Source organism: Hemicordylus capensis, chromosome 3 (assembly GCF_027244095.1).
Source record: "Hemicordylus capensis ecotype Gifberg chromosome 3, rHemCap1.1.pri, whole genome shotgun sequence".
Lineage (NCBI taxonomy): Eukaryota > Metazoa > Chordata > Lepidosauria > Squamata > Cordylidae > Hemicordylus > Hemicordylus capensis.
In genome coordinates, this window is record NC_069659.1 from 282680518 (window position 1) to 282700927 (window position 20410).

Here is a 20410-nt window from a genome sequence, read left to right on the forward strand (position 1 = left end):
CCAAATGTTGCTGTTGCTGCAGTCTTTTGGTCTCTTTGACTCGTTGTTGTGTTCAAATTCTAACCTATCCTCTTTTGGAGAGCTGAAAGATTACTTGGAATGATTTGACCTGACCCAGATGCTGCCCAACTCCTCTCAGCTTTTTAAAGTTTAAAGTTACTTATTGTTCTACACACAATGATTTCAGCAAAGATTTTCCAAACCTTGCACTATTCGCTGTGTCACACCTACCCCATTTGATCAACTACCAACAGGCAGAAACTATAATGATCTGGTCCTTTCTATGAACCTAAGCAATGCTTCTATTCAAAGTTGTCATTCTGTTTAATGATCAAGATTCTAATAGCCTTTTCAAGAACGGAACATCACACAGGAATCAACAAGTGTGTTTCCCCCGCTCCACCAAGAATGGATTCATCAGTTCAGGGGGTGGTCCCCCCTCGCCTGAAGGAGGCAGTCATCCTCATTGGACCCAGTTGACTTAAATAACTTTCGACCAATTTCAAATCCTCCCCTTCTTGGGCAAGGTGTTGGACAGCATTGTGGCATCTCAGCTCCAGGCAGTCCTGGATGAATCTGATTAGGGAGGAGTGTTGGTCTTCTTTTAGCAAGTATCACTCGTCCCCTTAGCTAAGCAGGGTCTGCCCTGGTTGCATATGAATGGGAGATGACATGTATGAGAATGGCTGGGGGGGGGGACTTACTTAATTTGTTTAATTTTATATTACTTTTATTTCACAATCTATTTTATTGTTGTGAGCCACTCCAAGCAGTAGTGTACTGGAAGAGTGGGGTATAAATATTTTAATAATAATAATGAAACAGTGGACCATCTAATCAGCTGTTGTAAAAAGATCACATAGACTGACTACAAACAAAGGCATGACAAGGTAGCAGGGATGATACACTGGAATGTCTGCAAAAAATACAAGCTACCTGTTGCCAAAGATTGGTGGGACCACAAAATTGAAAAAATGGTAGAAAATGAAGATGCAAAAATATTAGGGGACTTCTGACTACAAACAGACAAACATCTGCCACACAATACACCAGATATAACTGTAGTCGAGAAGAAAGAAAAACAAGTCAAAATAATCAACATAGCAATACCAGGGGATGGCAGAACAAAAGAAAAAGAAATAGAAAAAATCACAAAATACAAAGATCTACAAATTGAAATTGAAAGGCTGGGTCAGAAGAAGACCAAAATAATTCCAGTAGTAATTGGCACCCTAGGTGCAATTCCAAAACAACTTGAAGAGCACCTCAACATCATAGGGGCCACAGAAATCACCAACAGCCAATTACAAAAAGGAACTTTACTGGGAACAGCCTATATTTTGCAACAATTTCTATAATAATAACAACAATATTGATAATAAAATTCAACCATCCCAGGTCCTTGGGAAGGACTCAATGTCTTGATAAAACCAACCAGTCAATAACACCTGTCTGACTGTGTAAAAAATAAAATAAAATAAAATAAAATAATGATGCTGATTTCTGCCTATAATGCAGTGTTTAAACACAGCACTGCTGTTTCTTAATCAAAAGGGGTGGAATCTTAAAACGATCGTTATCTGTATAGCTAAAGATGAGATGACCACTAGATAACTTTGCTTCATAACCACGGTTTGAATTCGAGTTTCCCCACGTGCATGCCCAACAATCTAATCATGTGAGGTGTTGTTGTTGTTTTGCATAAGATGTTTCTGCAGCCGCAGAAAGTATCAGAGAGGCTGTGGCCACAGAAAGACCGTAACAACAACGAGGACCTCTGACAAGGGGATCACACTCCCCGCTCTCCCGGTACCTAGGAAAGAAGATCAGAAGCGGGAGAAAGTGATGTTCAGGAATACAGACTCTTCCCTTTTTCTCTACAAAAACCCATGGGGCCATATTCCGTTTAGGAGAAGAAAAAAGGAGGAGTACTCTACAATCAGAAGACGACTATGAAGTCGACTTCACCACATGAGTCCTCCAGAGAACAACTCTCAACATGTGTAACCACCGCTGCCCACTCCCCATTCCCATCTCAGCCAACCACCTTTCCTTAACCCCAAACCCCTTCCATTCACTTTCTCTCTTGTCTCTTTCCGAACGAACGAAGGTGGCACCTACAATACTTACTTAACTCAGCCGCACGCGGGACGAAGCAGCAGGCGTCTTCTTTTCCTAACCCGGAAATCAAAACGAGATGAAGGGGTGGGACTGGCCAAGGCCAACAGGAAGTGTTCTCTGTAGAGAACCAGCAACTATACTATAGGACTACGAAACAGTTGGTTGTCATAGAAAAGGAGGAAACGATTATGACGATCGTATCAATTAACCTATCGGGTGATGGCTTCCTGAGCCAGTTCCGCCTTATTCGGCCGATAGCGTGCTCAGCCTATCGGGGACAAGTGGAAAGGACTTCTGATTGAGCAGCGCCATCTTGTTGGCGAAGGACACTTGAATGGTTGTTACTGGGAGGAGAGAGCGAGCGTCGTGGGTGCTGGTTTAGGACGGTAGGGGCCTTATTTCGTTGGATGCGAAGGTCTTTTTTTGTAAGGGGTACGTGTCCGTGTTTCCTTTGGCTACCGGGATGGAAGGAGCAGCAACTTGCATGAATTGCCCGTTGCAATAACCTAATATGTCTTAAGTGAATAGTCGGATATTGATTAAAGATTAGCATTTCTACTCTGCTGCAGGCCACCTAATGCCGCAGCGGGGAAATGACTTGCCTAGCAAGCATGAGGTTGCCGGTTTGAATCCCCGCTGGTATATTTCCCAGGCTATAGAAAACCCCTATATCGCACAGCAGCGATATAGGAAGATGCTGAAAGGCATCTGCTCATATTGCGTGGGAGGAGGCAATGGTAAACCCTTCCTGTGTTCTAGCAAAGAAAACCACAAGGCTCTGTGGGCGCCAGGAGTCGAAACTGACTTGATGGCATGCTTTACCTTACCTCTCAGAGGGGCTCACAGGAATGGGTGTGGAAGCTGCCTCGGGCTACACTGCTGTTGTCTGAACAAAACTCTTGAGATTTCTCTGAAAGTTCTACTAGCATATATAGTGATTTGGCATATTAATTAATTTAATTAATTACATATTAAACACATCGTGGGTAGGCCATTGCCTATCTAAAGTAACTAAAGATGTTTCATTTGTCATGGTAAGTAAGGCCCTTGTATATTCCATTGAAAGTTCTCATTATGTTCTAACCTCCCTAAATGCCTGCCTGGAGTCGGTGATGGGCTGGATGAGGGATAACAAACTGAGACTGAATCCGGCTAAGACGGAGGTACACATTGTCTAGGGTTGGAACTTGAGAGATGATTTTGATCTGCCTGTTCTGGATGGGGTCACACTTCCCCAGAAGGAACAGGTATGCAGTCTAGGGGTCCTTCTGGATCAGAGCTTCTCCATGGTGTCCCAGGTTGAGGCAGTGGCCAGAAGTGCCTTATATCAGCTTCGGCTGATATGCCAGCTGTGTCCGTTTCTTGAGGTGAATGATCTCAAAACAGTGGTACATCTGCTGGTAATCTCCAGACTGGATTACTGTAATGCGCTCTATGTGGGACTGCCCTTGTACGTAGTCTGGAAACCAGCTGATCCAGAATGCGGTAGCCAGGCTGGTCTCTGGGTCATCTTGGAGAGACCATATAACTCCTGTATTGAAGGAGCTACACTAGCTGCCAATATGTTTCCAGGCAAAATACAAGGTGCTGGTTATAACCTATAAAGCCCTAAACAGTTTGGGCCCTGGGTATTTAAGGGAACGCCTTCTTCTGCATGAACCCCACTGACATCTGCTGGAGAGGTCCGTCTGCAGCTGCCACCGGCTCGACTGGTGGCCACTCAGGGATGGGCCTTCTCCGCTGCTGCCCTGAGGCTTTGGAATACGCTCCCTAGTGAAATGAGAGCCTCTCCATCTCTGACAGCTTTTAAAAGGTTTTTAAAAACACATCTCTTCACCCAGGCTTTTAATTAATGTTGTTTTAATTGGTTTTAATGCTGTTTTAAAATATTATTTTAAATTTTTAAATTGTTGTAATGTGTGTCTCCCCCCCCCCGCCCCATTTTTGTCTTAACGAATGTTTTACTTTGTTTTTATTCTGTTATAAACCACCCAGAGATGCAAGTTTTGGGTGGTATAAAAATGTTTTCATAAATAAATAAATACATGATCTTAGAGCTCAGTAGAATGCAAGCTGTAGCTTGAAAAGCTGTATGCTCTTTCACCAGCAAAAGATTATCTATAGGTGTTACTCCATACTTCAAGGCTCATGGACCAGTGTTGGCTCCCTGACAACATTTAGAAGGCCTTCAGCTTTGACTGAAGCTGAATATGCTGCTCAGCCCCTCTGGCATCAGGCTAAGACTTTCCCACTTTGCCCAGCTCTAGCGCAGCTTCCATAAGGGACATGAGTCCAGTGGGATTCTGTAAGGAATATGATGACCTTTTTGAAAGGCATGTACAATGTCCTGGGAAGTATAGAGCTCTGTGGGGAAAGCACTGGGAAGAACTGCACTTGTATGCCTTCCAAGATGGTGTTGGTAGTTGACAGGGCTCTGTTTCTCTTGAAGGGCCCCCTCTCCAGCACTGGAAAAGTTCAGTATGGTGGGAAATGGCTCTCATAATGAAGGCCTTTTGCCAGAGTTGCACTTCTTGAAAAAAATAGTAAGAAAACCTTATCTGTAGGATAATATCTTGTAAAATGTGCCAAAAGAAATGTGAAATTCTGCATACAAAACTGAATTTCCCTCATCTGTAATTTTAGAATTGTTTGATTGAGAGTAGTTGGTATTGATTGTACTTTGCTTGTTTTGGCTATGCCCTATATCTGCAAGAGGATAAACTGCCTCTATCCTTTTTCAGATTGGTATATAAAACCAGTTTATCTCTGAATTTGTATCCTGTTGAGAAGAAACTACCTGTTTGAACTTAACCTGAGAAATACTTGGTAAGTTGCTGTCTCAGTACAGAACCTGCTAGCTTTCTTTAAAGCTAAACTTATTCCTAAGTAACTCTCCTCCTGCACCTGATTGCAGACACATAAAAAGAATATAGTTTTGTCCTGCTCATATTTGTGTACCTCTGACACAATGGATCAATGACCTGACTTCCTAGCAAGATAACTAAAATGGTGTAGGAAGAGAAGATGTAGATTTCCTAGGCATTTTAGGGCAGTTAGTATCGAATCTACTGGGGTAACCTGATTAAATTCATCTGTGCAAAAAAGACTAGTTTCTTCTAGGTTGGTGAGACATGTGCATCACAACTGATTGAGTTACTGCACTGATAGGTGTAATGCATATATGAAAGTGGTTTTATCTGCTAGTTATCAGGTGTGTGTGTTATGTGCTATACTTGGGATGATTGACTCATTCTCAGGAATGTTTTAAAATATGCTGCCTTCTGAGGACAAAAGAAAGGGTTTTTACTTTTAAGTTCACAAGTGCTTTTCAGTATCTTCTTACAGTGTAGTAGAATAGAATTTTAGTTTCTCTTTTGAAGCACTAACACTATTCAGTAAGACTATAGCAGAAAACACTAAGTTGGTATAGGGATTGTGGCATAACACTAACATTTACTACAGACCTTTATTCTAGTGTTTGAGTCACTGATTAATATCAGTCATAAGGACATAAGAACAGCCCTGCTGGATCAGGCCCAAAGCACATCTAGTCCAGCATCCTCTTTCACACAGTGGCCCACCAGATGCCGCTGGAAGCCACAGGCAGGAGTTGAGGGCATGCCCTCTCTCCTACTGTTACTCCCCTGCAACTGGTACTGAGGCATGCAAATAAGTCTACAAAATATTTTACTAGCCTACCTGTTCATGCATTCAGATGTAAATCATTTGTGGTAATTCAGTTGCTGGGGGTGGGGAGACCTCTTTCAGTTTACAATAATTTCCTCCCCTGGAGGCAGTTCTTTGTTTACCACAGGTGAATAGGCAAGTGGCTATTTACAAGCCTGGATTATGCTTCTAGAAGCGGCTCACTTAAGTTAAATTGAACATACTAGTCTTTTGAATATAAACACCATAAAATGTGGGGATTATTCTACCAATAGCAAACCATTTTGAATTATAACATTCATGAGAAGCCCCATGTGTAATGCTAGTTTTAAGAGCTTGTGGCCTCTTAATGGTGGGTATGGAATGGAGTCTGTGTGCTTTGGCCAGAATTCTCTGAAGCAGGGATTTTTTTGGGGGGGGATGGTATTGATGTTCTTGTCTTTTCAATCTAGAACCAGCAGTGATGGCAGGTCATGATTCTGGGTCGCAACACCAGTTCACAGGGTTTCAGAAATACTTCAATACCTACACCCTGATAGGCAGAAGGAATGTAAGTGTGCATTCAGATAGCACAGCATGTCTCTGAAATGTTAATTGGATTAATAACCTTTTCTTCTCTTTTCAGTATGTGCTAGCCACATATGCAAGTATTGCAATGGTCATCTTGTACTTTAAACTGAGGCCTAAGAAACAAGTACCAGCTGTGACAGAGAAATAAAATGAGTAAGTGCCTACCTTATTTTACTAGCATCTGCTTCTAGTAAATGAAGACTTAAAATCTTAGTTAGAGCTATAGCATTGCTAGTTGTGATACTGGTAGAGCGTCAAACATTTAGAATGCCCATGCAGGTTTCTAATATATAGATGCAGTATTCATCAGATGTTTAATGCCACAAGGATTCTTAATATTTTGTGTCGTGCCAAATAAAATTTAAAAGGGCTTTAAGTGGATCGGCACCACAAATGAACTTTAAGTCATTGCTTACCAAGTTTTGTGACATAATTTATACCCAGTTTCCATAGAAAAGTTGTTGCTGTCTTGTTTCTTTGCCTGACTTGCTAGTGATTCTAATGTAGCCAAACACTACACTGTCACACTAGCAAATAACGGATACAAATATGCAGGGGTGAAGAAATCTTGGCTCAGTTTATCAACCAGACAAAATATTTTACTCATCAAGCTATGTTGGTACATTACTCATCAGGACTTTTTCACTCATCAGACTAGTAGATTTCTGTAGCCCTGCAAATGTGTTGAGTTTGATACTGATGCAAGCTAGTCTGGGCACATCATGTGTTAAAGTCCAGGGTACATTTGCCATGGGTTTTAATTCTGCAGATGTCCTATGGAGCTAGCTAAGAAATATGACTGTTTGAAAACAGTTATTCAGGTGCATATTTACTCTTAAAGCAAACCTTAAATTCTGCCCAGCAACAGTGTCATAGAAGATGTGACTGAATAATCTTTATTCTCTTGGCAGGTTATGGACATGTTGATATTAGAGCTTCCTTGTTCTATTGCTGCAGCAAGCAGAAGCTGATGTACAGTTCAATAAATCATGAATAATGATGGAGTTTGTCTTCTGTACGCATTGCCAATGGAGAAGTAATTGCTCTACAAAACTGGAATACAGATTGTGTAAGGAGCCCTTTCAGTCATGCTGAGGACAGAGAGTAGAGAGCATAGATCAGGGTGCATCCTTATTTAAGCACTGCTGTATCTTTGGATGTTACCCTGCTTTTGGATCCATAAATAAACTTATTAAACCATTTGTAGGGAGAGCAATACACCTGATCTAGTTTGGTGCTTTAAACAGACTAGGACTAAATGATGTAGGTAGTGGAGAACCTAGTACAGCACTAATAATAAATAGTAGGCCTGTACAAAGCTTTGGCCAAAACAGAATACTCGGCGCAGCCCAAGTGCCACTGCATGGAGGCAACTTTTCCCAGGGCATGGTGATGTGCTTTTCTCAATGCCAGTGGGGCTTCTTTATGGAAAAGGGAGCCCTTGAGCACCATAGTGTATGTTGGGAAGTTCCCTGTGTTTGGTACATGCCTTCCAATATGGTGCTGGGTTAAAGGGAGCTGTGTTTCCTTCAAAGGAACCCACTGGTACTGGGAAACATCACTGGGCCTTTGGAATGATTGCCTCTATGTGGTACCAAGTGGGCTGTACAGTGTTCTGCTTTGGCTGCAGGCTTGCACAGGTCTACTTAATAGCAATTTCATTTATGGCATGGCCTGTTTAGAAAGAAACTTTCAGTGGCATAAAGGTGTGTAAGCGAACAAACCACTGTACTCCCAGCTATGCTCCTGTTGTCAAACTCTGATGTGTACTCTGGTATACAATATCATCCACAAGTATGGCCACTCACTGGTTATATTTTTTGTTAATAAAAATGACAGGGTAGAAAACTACCCCAGAAATGAATGGGATTCCATAAGGGGGGGAGGGGAGGTGGTGTATTTATCCCATGCCAAGTCACCTAGGAGGAGGAAGGACATCCTGTTCTTTGGGAACTTCAGTTTTGTTCCCCCTGATAAGTGTTTCAATACTGGTTTGAGGCACTGCATAGTTCTGTGCTCCTGAGTTAGGGCAGATGAAACCAGCCCCTCCAGTGTCAGACCTAGTGTTTGGAACAAGTAAAGTGTTCAGAAGCATCTGACCCCACATAAGTCAACCCAAAGTAGTATGGTTTGAAAATGGTGCTGTGATGCAAAGCTATCCACTGACAGGCAATGCTTACCTTGGGAAGAAAACTGGAGGACTACAATGAAGACAAGTAGGCCTGAAAGTTGTACAGCCATGGAATAACACTTGGGGCCATGTTCAGATGAACCACCTATCTACATGTACTCCAAAACCTGTGTAAGTACATGTAGAGGGGTGATTCAAATAAGCATCCCTCATGCAAAGGGTGTGCCAAGAGCACCAGTGACATCAGGGCAAGTATGTTTTTGCCACAGACCTGATGTTCTTGTGTGCACAGGGCAGTATTCATTTGTGCCTGCCCCTAGAAAAGAGTGCTGAGGGATGATTTCCCATGTTTAGCTGGCAGAAGTTCTCCTGAGCAAGGGGTTGACTTATATAGCCACTGGGCCACAAGAAGCCAGTGGTACAACTACATGCACACAAAGGGAAGCACTTATCTGTGTTTGGCCTGTATGGATAGAAGTTGTTGGTATTGTGTGCCAAGGGCAGCCGACAAGAAAACAAGCAAAAGATGTGATGATTGTGGGTGACTAGCCTATAGGATGCAATTGACCAGTTCCCAGATTGCCTTTAGGTCAGGCAGTGTGCCCTTTCAGTTGAGAACTGTGCTGCTGAAGTATGAATCCTCAGTGTGAGGCTTGAAATGCTCATTTTTTTCTTTGCAAAGAGCTCATTCATGCAGTGAGTCATGCAATCAGACAGGGTGCCCTGTCTGATGGGGGGGGTGGGTGTCACCGCTACACTCCTATGAAGTGTTAATTTATTGAGGATTCTGTGGCTTGAAAATTGTGGGGCATCCAATGGGACTGCGTGGAAGTAGGGAGTCCTACACATCTATAAAACGATGACACTGGATTAGGGTTAAATAAACCTTTCCTGTTAACAGCTATGTAGCATTTTAGTAACTAATTATTAACCACATTGGATAACTAGGGAATAAATCTCACTGAAGCTTCTTATTGAGCAAATAATCTTAGTATAATGCTATTACAGTACCCTGCAGCCATCTCTTAAAGAGATAAGCATGCTAATCAGAGGTCAGTCTCAAAGGGTACAAACTTAACTGGCTTCCCCAAAAATGAGTGTTTGCAGATCTACAACTCTCTCAAAACTTGCTGCTAAATACTTGTCAACAGGGAACATAACAATCCTAGAAGTCACCTAAGCAGATGAATTCACTTATGCAGGTTACAAAAGTTTCCAACTAGCCTGGTGCCATACTTCCTTTTGAAATTGATTATCCCAATTATATCTTGAAGGTAAACCTTGTGTGGTAGTACTGATGCTGCTTCTATTATAACTGTATAGATAAACAAGATCCTCATCAGTCTAAAGACATGTACAGGAGAGAGTTTATTATAAAATATCAAAAATAAAAAACTGTACAAATGCAAAACCATGGCAGTATGTTTTAAATTAAATAGATCCATACTAGTTATGCTGAATTTCAGCTGATATAATTAATCGAGACAATGGTTCACTGAAAGCGTGAGTGGCAGGTATTAACTCTTTTGGGAAGAGTTCAGATGTTTTCCCCCTGACAAACCTTTAAGACAATTGGAATATGAGATGGGGCATCTATACCTCTGTATCAAAATAATCTCTGCCTGAAAAAATGCAAATATCCAGAACACTGGAGTGAGACCAAGTTTTCCAAGTTATAAAGCTTTCAAGTCACATTTGTAAAGACCTGTAACTCAAAATGCCACTCAAATCTGTTTTCAGCATGTTCAAATGCATTGGCTCAATTTGCACTTTTCAGCTTTTAAGAAATTGGTTTATCTATTTGGGACTCTTTCTCTGCATTCGAAAGAAAACATTGTTAAACATTGTTGTGCTTGATGCACAACAGTGCATCAAGAGTGAGATGCACTGCAACAGCTGGCTGCCAGGGAAGCAATGTTGGCTCCACACTGAGGGGACAGTTTCCCCAGAACACAGCCATCTCTCGTAGGGCTTGACAAGCATACTGAAGGAAAGCCCTGCCCCCGGCAAGAGATGCAACGCTTGTGAGACACTGTTTAAAAGTCAACTGGCGTAGGCCAGTGAGCCCTGTGACTCTCCAGGTAAGAGCTGGATAGCCTGACTAGAGAGGAGAAAGGGGCCAAAAGGTTAGGAAACATCCTGTTTTCCATCCAAACGACTCAGAGGCCTGTGAAAAGCTTTTGGGAAAGTAGAGTACAGCTGGAGGCTTGACACCATACAACCCAAAGATAAATTCTTCTAGGAGTACTGGAAGAAATTTTGCAGCCCAAGAAAATTCTGTTTAAACCTGTGCTAATGGCAAACTAAGTGCTTTTAAAACATTGCTCAAATAGCAAATGCTAAGGTTTGCTTTATGCAACTGGTCTTGCAGTTAAGCAGAACTCATTGCCATTTTATTGACGAGGATAGGAGATTCCTATGTAATGCTTTCTATATAGTAAGTCCTATCAAAATATTCCTTTCCTCAGCCCACAGGGTCTAACCTTTTGTCTCTAAAATTGCAGTTGCTGAAGGTGTTGCTTAGCGCATTAGTTTACATGGTTCCAGCAGAGTCATTGGTCTTTGATGAAATAAATTTTCCTAAGATATTCACAAGATTCCTATAATCAAGTCTTGTAATGTCATAGTTCACTGGGGACCATATGCCCCAGCAGCAATTAGTAAGTTTCTGCGAGTAAAATGGAGATGTGTAACAGGGGTTGATTTGGTCATGTATGTACCCAACAGCAAGTCCTGAGAGCTTTCAGGCAGGTTTATATGTCCAGTAGCAGTAGTAAAATCATCTGTTTCCAAGTCCTCAAAGGCTTTTATGGCATCCCACAACTTCACTGTGTTGTCCATTGAACCTAGCAAGAAATGGGGTTGAGGGGAGAACAACACAGTTAACAGGAGTAGAATTTAACAATGCCTAGTATAATACTAGCCACCATAATCATCAGCTTGTCAAACTTAAGATCTCTTGGGGTACCAATGTCACAGTAACTGCATTTGGAATTTGCATGTTTAGGTTTACTGCCCAAGACTAGAGATTTTTTAAAAAAAGGACAAGGAATCACACACCTCAACTCTAATAAAATTTCTATACAAACTCATTTCTCTCATATCTTCTACAAGATCTACAAATATTTAGCAGCAAAGAATACCAAAGCTATGGATTTAAAGAATCGTAATCCTCATTATGAGGTTTTTAAATAGTAGTAAAAGTTTGAAATAGGAAGTTTGAATTAGAAATGCATGACAATAAGCCTATTTGGAAATAAAATTCAACTTGACCACCTTTTCCCCCCAAACGTATTTTACATTTTATTTGTCAAAAAATGTGTAGTTCCTAAAATGTGGTAATAAGAAAACAGAATGTCACCTTTTATAAGGGCAGCAAAGTTAAAATCTATGTAACATTAAATGTATTAATGAAATCGCTAAACCAGGTTTGTACATGCAGTGTGAATTAGCCTCAGCTCCTCAGTCTAAGGAAGCAAACAGTAACATTTAGGGAGAATAAGAAAATGTGTTCTAAAATGAATACAGTGCACACTTCCTATTTCTTCTGAAAGTCTGGAGTATTTTTAGGGAAATTCTAACTTAACAAAATCAGTTTAAATATGGAAATGTAAACTTTCAAAAAGTGTACAACTAATTTATTTTAGTTAAGAGGACGGAGGACCCCACTTTCAACTCTAATGCAAACATTTCTGCAGTCACTTTTCACCTTTTAGAGACAACCATGCTTAGCTGCTATTAATAATGATAACCAATGAAAGTATCCTGTAAGTGCTTAAGTTCATTAAGCTGTCAGACTATAAAGTGAACCTATCATTTCAGTTGATATTTTTGCTCCACTGAACAGTCAATCTTGAATTACATACCTGATGCTAAGATCTCTCCATCTCTACTAAACTTGAGTGCATAGATTGTTTCTGTGTGTCCTTTCAGTTCTCCCACCATCAAACCATGACCAATATCCCACAGAAGCACCCTTCCATCTGTTGCTCCAGTTGCTAAGAATCTTCCATTAGGAGAAAATGCTAATGAATGAACAGGTCCCTGAAAACAAAAATAAGTTACTGTCGGAGGAAATAATAGTTTTTAAATGCTCATATATAGCTACTTACTGTAAGTAACTGTGAACCAGTTTAAATGTTTTTAAATGTTACTAAAGTATATACAACTCAAGGCAATGGTCAATATCCAATGCTAGACAACTTGCAAACCTATTCCCTTAAAGTTGCTTTGTCCTTATACCATCATTTATGAAAAAACCACATTTGAAAGATCTTGAAGATCTTTGATTCATATCAGTAGCCCATTTTCAGCACTGTCCAGTAGTAGATGTACTATATACTAAACACTTTTAGATGTACCATCCTCTACTGGACAGAAAGTAGGATATTAGCTGTGACAAGTGGAATTTTATTTTACATTTTTCTTGAACAAAACTCTCATGCCGTATCAAACATATTTCAGAGTCCCCTCAGTTTTAGAATGTGATGTGCTATGGACCTGGATGGCTGAGACAAGTCCAAAGGAATTGGATTCACAGAGTTACACCGGGGGAGGGGGGAATCCTGGCTTAAGTTCCTAGTTGTTCAATTATCTTACACCTTCAGTGAGATTTCAGACATATTGTTAAACCATGTTAAGTATTACTAGGATAACCTGACACTAGTTTGATAAACTGTGGCTGGAACAAATTACAATTTCAAGGTTCAGATACAGCAAAAAAACTGCAGTTTGTTCTAAACCACAAACAGAAGCTACACGGTTATGAAGCTCCTTAAAGTATCAGGCAGAGGCTCATGCTAGTAATAAACCATGGTTTAGCATTATGTCTGAACCATCCACTGACTATCTTAAAAGTGGTTAACATGAAACTTTAGGCTTGAAACCTACTATATAGTTGCTCCAAAAATGTCCATGTTGGTAGCTTTCAACTTAAAGTAAATGTAGCCACACTTCTTGAGACTGGGTGGCCCAATACTCACTGGTCAGCTTGCTTAGGAGCAGGACAGCCCCAGACCATGTCATTATCGCTCATTTCTCCCAGCAATTTTGTAGCAGTGTCAAACTTCCCTTAATGGACTCAAATTTGACAGCAGGAGTTCAAACCCACAGTGTTAGAATTGGGGCCAGGCACTTGCATACTGCTTACTTTGCAGGCTTCCCTCTATGAAATGAGATCACCCAAGAGCAGAGCCACCACTGCACAAATGGGTTCAAAGAAGCCGGGCTGCCATGCTCAGGGGCTGTGACTCGTGCCCCAGCCACGCCCCCCTGCACCTGACATCAGATGCAGGGGGAGTGGTTTTGCTCTCAAACGGGGCTGTGCACCCCATTGGCGAGGAAATTCCAGACAGTGTTGCATTCACAGCACAGCTGGGTGCGGCTTGGCTCAGTTTTCGAGAAGCTTAGCCAGCGCTGGCTTCCCAGCCTGGCTGGGAATGAGTCTCCCTGCCTTTCTGGGAAGCCTACAAGTGAAGCTTGAAGGCAATCGTGTCAAGGTTGACACTAGATGTGATCTGTGGGCCACCAGTTAGCTACTCCTGACTTCAAAGATTATTGGGGGGCTTAGATACTTGCAGGGATCAGGGTGTGTGTTTTCTGTTGGGAAAATAAAGTCGTTTCAGTGTGAAGTTGACATTCATTTACCTTATGTCCCGTGAAGATTCTTACACAGTTTCCATTCAGAACATCCCACAGCCGCACAGTCCTATCTGCCGAGCCTGTAGCAATGTAGTTGGAGTTTGGATGAAAACGCGTAGATGTGACATCTGCAAGATGGCCGGCAAAGATCCGCAAAGGCTGGTAGTGATCTGTAGCCCATAAGCTTAAACCAGTACAAAGAACATTTAATTAATAAGAAAGACACAGCATGCCTGCTTGTAGTTAAGACTATAGGAGGCAATGCTTCAAAAGTGTCTCTAAACTAATTATTATTTTTTTATTTATTCGATTTCTATACTGCCCCAATAGAGACTGTTTTGGGAATGGAGCTAGATGGAGTTTCAACATTTTCACAGACAGACCAGATTATTTTCCATTAACTTTCTATTAAAGAAAAAGTACACTAGGAATAGGCACACATTTTTAGCCAATGTTATATAACTTAACATATGAGGCAATAGCAATAACTAACACAAAGAGTTTTAGGTTTATATCTAGATGAAAACCTCATGTTGATTCTTACCGAGCCACTCTGTCATGACCACCAGATACAAAGTAATATCCATAAGGAGAGAATTGTGTGTCCCATACAGGATAGTTGTGTCCTTTGTACCCTACCAGACAAGAAAAGGTTAAGAGACTCCACAGTCTGATAGTGCCATCCTCTGAAGCTGACAGCAAGTAGTTCCTGTCAAAACAAAATGAACTGAAATGTCATATGAAAGTAAGAAATCTCAACACCAAAGTTATATTTCAGTAGTGTTTGCAATAGTGTCTATATAGTGCATTTCAAATGTTAAAATCCATACATACATTATATCTGTACTAGTATTTTTAAGCCCGTTATGATAACGGGCGCTAGCTTTCTATCCCGTCTTTTCTGTCTCTCTCTCTCTCTTTCTGTCTCTTCCCCCCCCCCCTTGTCCCCTCTCTCTTTTTGTTTTTTGTTTTGTTGTTGTCTCTGTTTTTGTTCTTCCTTATTTTGCTTTTACTTTTTTTGGGGGGGTGTGGATGAATAACGGCCAAAATGGCCCATGAGAAGGTGGCCGCCCCCGCCTATCGCCCTCCCGCGCACCCAGCTGCCGGAGCCCACCTTATCCGCTCCAGCCCGAAGGAGAAGAGAGGAACTCGGAAACAGAGCTATTCTCTGTGTTAAGCTGCTGCCTATACTGTCGCAATGGACGCAATAGGCGTCCTTTGCATCCATAGCGGCAGTTTGAGCAGTGACTTAGCACAGAGAGGAGCTCTGCTCGTGAGCTCCTCTCTTTTCCCTCGGGCTGGAGCGGGTAAGGTGGTCTTCAACAGCTGGGAGGGCGATAGGCGGGGGCGGCGACCTTCTCATGGGCCATTTTGGCCCTTAATCTTTTTTGGGGGGGAGCGGGGAAGGTGATTTTGGGCAGCTGGGAGGGCGGGTGAGCAGGCGGGGGCGACGGCTGTGAGCGGGCGGGGGCCTCGTTGGCGGCTTTGCCGCCACCTCGCCCAGCTTCCCTGTCCCCCGTCTCGGTCTTCCCCCGCCGCCATTGCCCTCGCCTTTTTCAGGGCGGCCGCTTCTGGTTGCCTCGGCCTCCTCTCGCCGTGCCGCAGCTCATGGCTGAGGCGGCGGCTCCGCCGCCGCCTCGGCCACTTTCCCCCGCCGCCACACACCGGCTAATGGCCGCCCGTGGCTGTGGGACACTGGTGTCTGAGGTCCTGTGTCCCTTGGGCTCTTCTGGGCCTGCGCTTCGCGCAGGCCCAGAACAGCCCAGGGAGGCAGGGACGCAGATCCCCAACGTTCCAAAGCCACGGCCACTCACTTAGCCTTTTATTATATAGGATGATGATGCTAATGCTGCAGGGAAAGAGCCCTGCAATGTAGGCCATAATTACCCCCATTTTGCAGGTGAGAAGCTGAGGATAAAAAAATAGTGGCTAGCCTAAAGCCACCTAGCAAGTTCCTATCTGAGATGAGATGTGAACTGAGGATTTCCTGTTCATCACTATGCTAATCAGTCAATGCTTTGCTGAGGTCTGACAAGTACTTTTAAAGAATCTACAGTATTTTAAAAATATACCCCAAATTTTCAGAATTCTAAGTGTAGTAAAATTATGTGTAAGTGTACACCACAGTGTAGCAAAAGTTTACTAAATGGTTAAGAAAATTGTCTTCCTCTTCATCTTGTGTCTTCGATGTTTTTATTCCCTGTTTATATTTGCATACATAGATTTTTAACCAGTTATGTAGTGTGGCATATAGAATACTTATTTATACCATGTTCATAGGTCTCTGCCCTGCATGTGCCCCCCAAGTATTATTTCCCAGGGTGTGAATGGAACAGGCCCTTGGGTGCAGAAGTCCATGAACAGAACCTCTGCAACCAAGTAAGCTAGTTACTGGTTTAACATATTGCTCATGTTGCACTTCTAGTCAATCAATGCTGCAGTCTTGTTTTCACCTGTACATTTTTATACCGGAAAAAGCCAACCTGTAGGACAAGTTTTTCAGTTAAGCTATCAGTAACAATTTTAAGCACCTAAACCCATGATGCTCAGCATAAATATAGTCCACAGGATCAAGTTCCATCTGGCAATCTGTCCACAAACTGTATATAAAAAACTCTGAAAAGATATCTTTTATAACATTAAAAATGTTCTGTTTGAAGAATACTATTAAATTAGAGTGTTCAAAAGAACTGTTATTTTTACCTATCGGGGCTGAAGCTGGTACCATAGACAGGTCCACTGTGACCATATAAAATCTTCAACTCACTTGCTGTTTTCTCATCCATGATCCTTTCTAAAACATCATCCGATTCTTTATCTATGACACTGAGATCTGAAAAAAAAAGTTTAAAAATCACATTTACATTGATTTCTAGTAGTAGCTGCAAAAGTGTGAGTACTTTAAAAATAATTCCTTTACCTAAATCAGAATTTCCTGAAAGCCATTAGTTATTTCATTAGTACAGCCTCTCACTGAAGTCAGGGGTGCTTATGCTAGAGTCTTATCAGCCTCCTATTTGTTATGCTGATGGTCTCAGTCACTTTCAGTCTTATATCATGCTCTGTTCCTGCAACCATTTGAATGTCTCTTCTCTGCACTCTTCCATTTTTAATTCATCCTTTCTCAATAATGAATGACCAAAATTGAATGCAGTACTCTAAATACGAGTTTTCAAGAACAGTCATGTTGCCTAAGAATGGTGGTCTTCCCTAAGTAGAATATAGTGCCTCATTTAAGTTTTACTGGTGTGTCTGTGTGTAAAATTCTATATACAGACATACCAATACATATACACACAAAGTTTGTAAAGTTATGAATGGGGCCCTACAGCGTACCAAGTATTCTCAGGAGTTATATAAATATGGAAGAGAAGACTATTAAAGATGATGTCAAAATATTAAAGAATTGCTATTCCAATAGAAATATTTGACCTGAGCAACATTTCTTCAGATAAGGCTCTCACAACAATTAATGTAATTATAATAATTATTATAGCATACTCTTATTACCTGCTGCTGATTTTACACTGCGCAACCTTTTGGGTGTCACAGACCATACTCTGACTGTAGAGTCAGCAAAGCCTCCTACAATCATGCTAGAGTCGTCTGTAACATCCACTGCTGTGAGGCCCTGTATGTGCAAGAGACAGTTTTAACAAATTACATTTTTTTAAAAAAAATGTTTAAGCAGAACAGTCCTATGCTAGAATTAACCACCCATAACTAATTTTGTATAAGAGGTGAAAATTGCCACATAACCCATTCACATTAGAGATTCCTTTTTATAAAGAAAGTGCTAAGCTTGGGCAGAAACAGAACTTAGTTTATCATATGTGTGGCAGAAGGAAGACTGCATGCTACTACTTTACCATGTTAATTGCGCTAAGTAATGTGCAAACCAGGGCATTGTCCTACATGACAAATGCTCACCAGAGGTTTTTCTAAATTATAGTACACACACTAAGTGTGACCACTGTAACAAATTTACTGGCCAACCTGATCCCCACCCATGATTGTGTGGCAATATATTCATTTTAGCAGAATTTCAGTACCACTTATTTAAAAAGTAAGTTAAGGATTACAACCTATCGTCTTCCTGTCATAATTTACACTATAGATTTTCACCTTCCATAAATTCAGACCAGTGGCAGCTGCCGGCCTTTGGGACTGGGTAGGCGCTAGGGCAGGTGAAGGACGGGGCCAGAGGTAAAAAGAGGTGGAGCCAGCTGTGGGTGACGTTGGAGCCAGGACTAGGCAGCTGCATTAGTAATAACTAGCAAAGCCAACTAATTTTTGCTTTCTCCCCTTCCTCCTCCAGGAAAAACACATTGGGATGATGGGAGTTGTAGTCCAACATCTGGGGACCAAGCTTGAGAACGACTGCCATAAGCAAAAAGAAGCCTGCAAACACTAGATTTAGTGTAATGTAGGACATGAGGAACAACATGAAAACAATAAGCCACATATGACATCCGCGTCTGAATGAGAACATTGTAGGAGGCGGAGCCACATAATACCATGAGTTCCTTAGAAACCACCAAGGAAAAACATTTAAGTGATGCCTTTAACATGTTATGGTTTGCCATGGGGTCAGCAAGCAGCACAAGGAAAATGATAATCAAAGTAGTCAACATTTAATTTAAAACAGTTAAGATATTGTTGTAGAGTTTTGGAGTAGGGAAACCCAAGTTCAAATCCCCATTCAGCCCTGAAACTCACTGGGTAACAGAGGGACAGTCACTTATCTCAGTCTAACCTACCTCATGGCTGTTGCGAGGATAAACATTTTTTTAAAAGCAATGCAGATCACTCAGGGCTCCTTGGATGGAGAGTGGGATAGAAATGTAATAAATAAGTAGCTCATCAACAGGCTCTGCTTGCCTGATTATGTGCATATGACAAAAAACCAGAAATGCAGATTTATCCAACATGCACACCATCTCCTCTAAACTACTGTTAAAGGAACAAGAGGAGACAACACCCCATGAGAAAAGGAGAAGCACAAGCAAGGCTGTGGGTCCACATCACTCCTCTTCTTATTCTGTGCCTTTGAGCGCCACTCCTTGATTGCCTCTCACCAGCCACTCAGCCCCAGTGGTGCAGCTAGGTTTTTGCAGTGTCTCTGGACCCCAGTATACAAGTTTTATTTTTTAAAAGAAAGAAGCAGCTACATTATTTGTAGCAGAGCAACTAAATTATTAGTAAGCCACAGAATTATTCTAGGGTGTCCATAACTATTCCTTGCAGCTATGGAAGGAAGGAAGAGGAGAGACAGATGGGCAAGTAAAAGGCGGGAGAGAGAGAAAATAAAAGAAAGAGGAGGGAGGGAGCAAAAAAGAGAAAGATGGATGAGTAGAAGGAGAGAGTGAAGGACGAAAATGAAAGCAGGAGAAAAAGACAAGTGGAAGGAAGTGGAGAGAGAGAAGTGGAAGGAAGGAGGAAAAGGGAGAGAAACAAGTGAAAAGAAGAACCAGCCCCCTAGTAAGTCCGGCAGCAGCAGAGTTTTCTTTTTGCAAATCACCTCGTTTTGGCCCACCAGCCTCCATCCCACCTGTCCTGTCCTGCGGCACTGGCCCAAGCCTGCCCTGGATGGTTTCTCTCCTGCTGGCTGGAGGTTCACCAAACCCACCACATGGAGGCAAGTCAGAGCAGAGTGCATGGACTGAGTGAGCACTCTGCCTGTGCTCCTTTGTCTCTGCCTCTGCCCTCCTGTGCTGGCCGCACCAAGGCAACAGGCCAACCAAGTGAGCATTCTGCACTCTTTGCAAGCTGCCTCTGCCTTGGCCTGCTGGCCAGCCTCCACCCTTCCACCCATCCTGCGGCTCCAAAAGGGCCCCAAGCCAGTCTAGGATGTTCTCTCTTTCCTGTAGGCTGGGGGCCTGCTGAACTGACCACAGGCAGGCAAGGGCTTGAGCATGCCATATGTACTCCTTCCTAAGCGTCATGTCTCCACCTCCCTCACGGCCTGTAATGGGAACCTGAGCCTGTCATGCCACATGAGATGTTTACAGGCAGAGAGAAGCAGTTGCAGCAGCACCCGCAGCTTGCACAGACCCCAGCTGCCAGGCAGCATTGTCCAGCAGCAGCAGGTGACTGCAGCACCTGTCTTGCTGGTTCGTGAGACGGGTGAAATTCATGTTTAAGGGTTTTTGTTTTTTTTAAGGCCACAGTCTTTAAAAAAAGAACACACACCTACTAGAAGAACTAATTAAAAACCAAACAAACTCTTCTAGACCAGGGCTCTTGGGAATCCTCTGTCTTGAACCCCTCCCACCTACTTCT

At 42.2% G+C, this 20410-nt stretch overlaps 3 protein-coding genes across 4 annotated transcripts in view; 1 reads left to right on the plus strand and 2 right to left on the minus strand.

The window, feature by feature from the left end:
* PDCD11 (programmed cell death 11) overlaps positions 1 to 2276 on the minus strand; it is a 57511-nt gene extending 55235 nt beyond the window's left edge. Inside the window, exon 1 of the mRNA XM_053311872.1 lies at positions 2131 to 2276. The gene's annotated coding sequence lies outside the window, so the exon portion shown is untranslated. The remainder of the gene's footprint in view (positions 1 to 2130) is intronic.
* Positions 2277 to 2350: 74 nt separating this feature from the next.
* On the plus strand, positions 2351 to 7357 carry ATP5MK (ATP synthase membrane subunit k). 2 transcript variants are annotated; one of them, XM_053311905.1, is made up of 5 exons: positions 2351 to 2507; positions 4863 to 4947; positions 6240 to 6337; positions 6413 to 6510; positions 7269 to 7357. In XM_053311905.1, the coding sequence occupies exons 3-4, from the start codon at positions 6251 to 6253 to the stop codon at positions 6503 to 6505; spliced, it is 180 nt and encodes a 59-aa protein (XP_053167880.1). In that variant the 5' UTR covers positions 2351 to 2507; positions 4863 to 4947; positions 6240 to 6250; the 3' UTR covers positions 6506 to 6510; positions 7269 to 7357. The 2 variants fall into 2 exon arrangements, with proteins under 2 accessions (XP_053167880.1, XP_053167881.1); XM_053311906.1 differs by having other exon boundaries at positions 2389 to 2553.
* Positions 7358 to 9838: 2481 nt separating this feature from the next.
* The window catches only part of TAF5 (TATA-box binding protein associated factor 5), a 28345-nt gene continuing 17773 nt past the window's right edge, over positions 9839 to 20410 (minus strand). Inside the window, exons 7-12 of the mRNA XM_053311879.1 lie at positions 17639 to 17759; positions 16832 to 16961; positions 14673 to 14837; positions 14135 to 14312; positions 12355 to 12532; positions 9839 to 11334 (exon numbers count right to left, since the gene is read on the minus strand). Of these exons, the coding sequence (XP_053167854.1) occupies positions 11117 to 11334; positions 12355 to 12532; positions 14135 to 14312; positions 14673 to 14837; positions 16832 to 16961; positions 17639 to 17759 (990 nt within the window). The 3' untranslated portion in view covers positions 9839 to 11116. The remainder of the gene's footprint in view (positions 11335 to 12354; positions 12533 to 14134; positions 14313 to 14672; positions 14838 to 16831; positions 16962 to 17638; positions 17760 to 20410) is intronic.

Bases quoted from the DNA above. Each gene is read 5' to 3' on its own strand.
- ATP5MK (XM_053311905.1), top strand. From the start codon at position 6,251: ATGGCAGGTCATGATTCTGGGTCGCAACACCAGTTCACAGGGTTTCAG. The intron at 6,338-6,412 runs GTAAGTGTGCAT...TTCTCTTTTCAG, and splicing joins CCCTGATAGGCAGAAGGAAT to TATGTGCTAGCCACATATGC.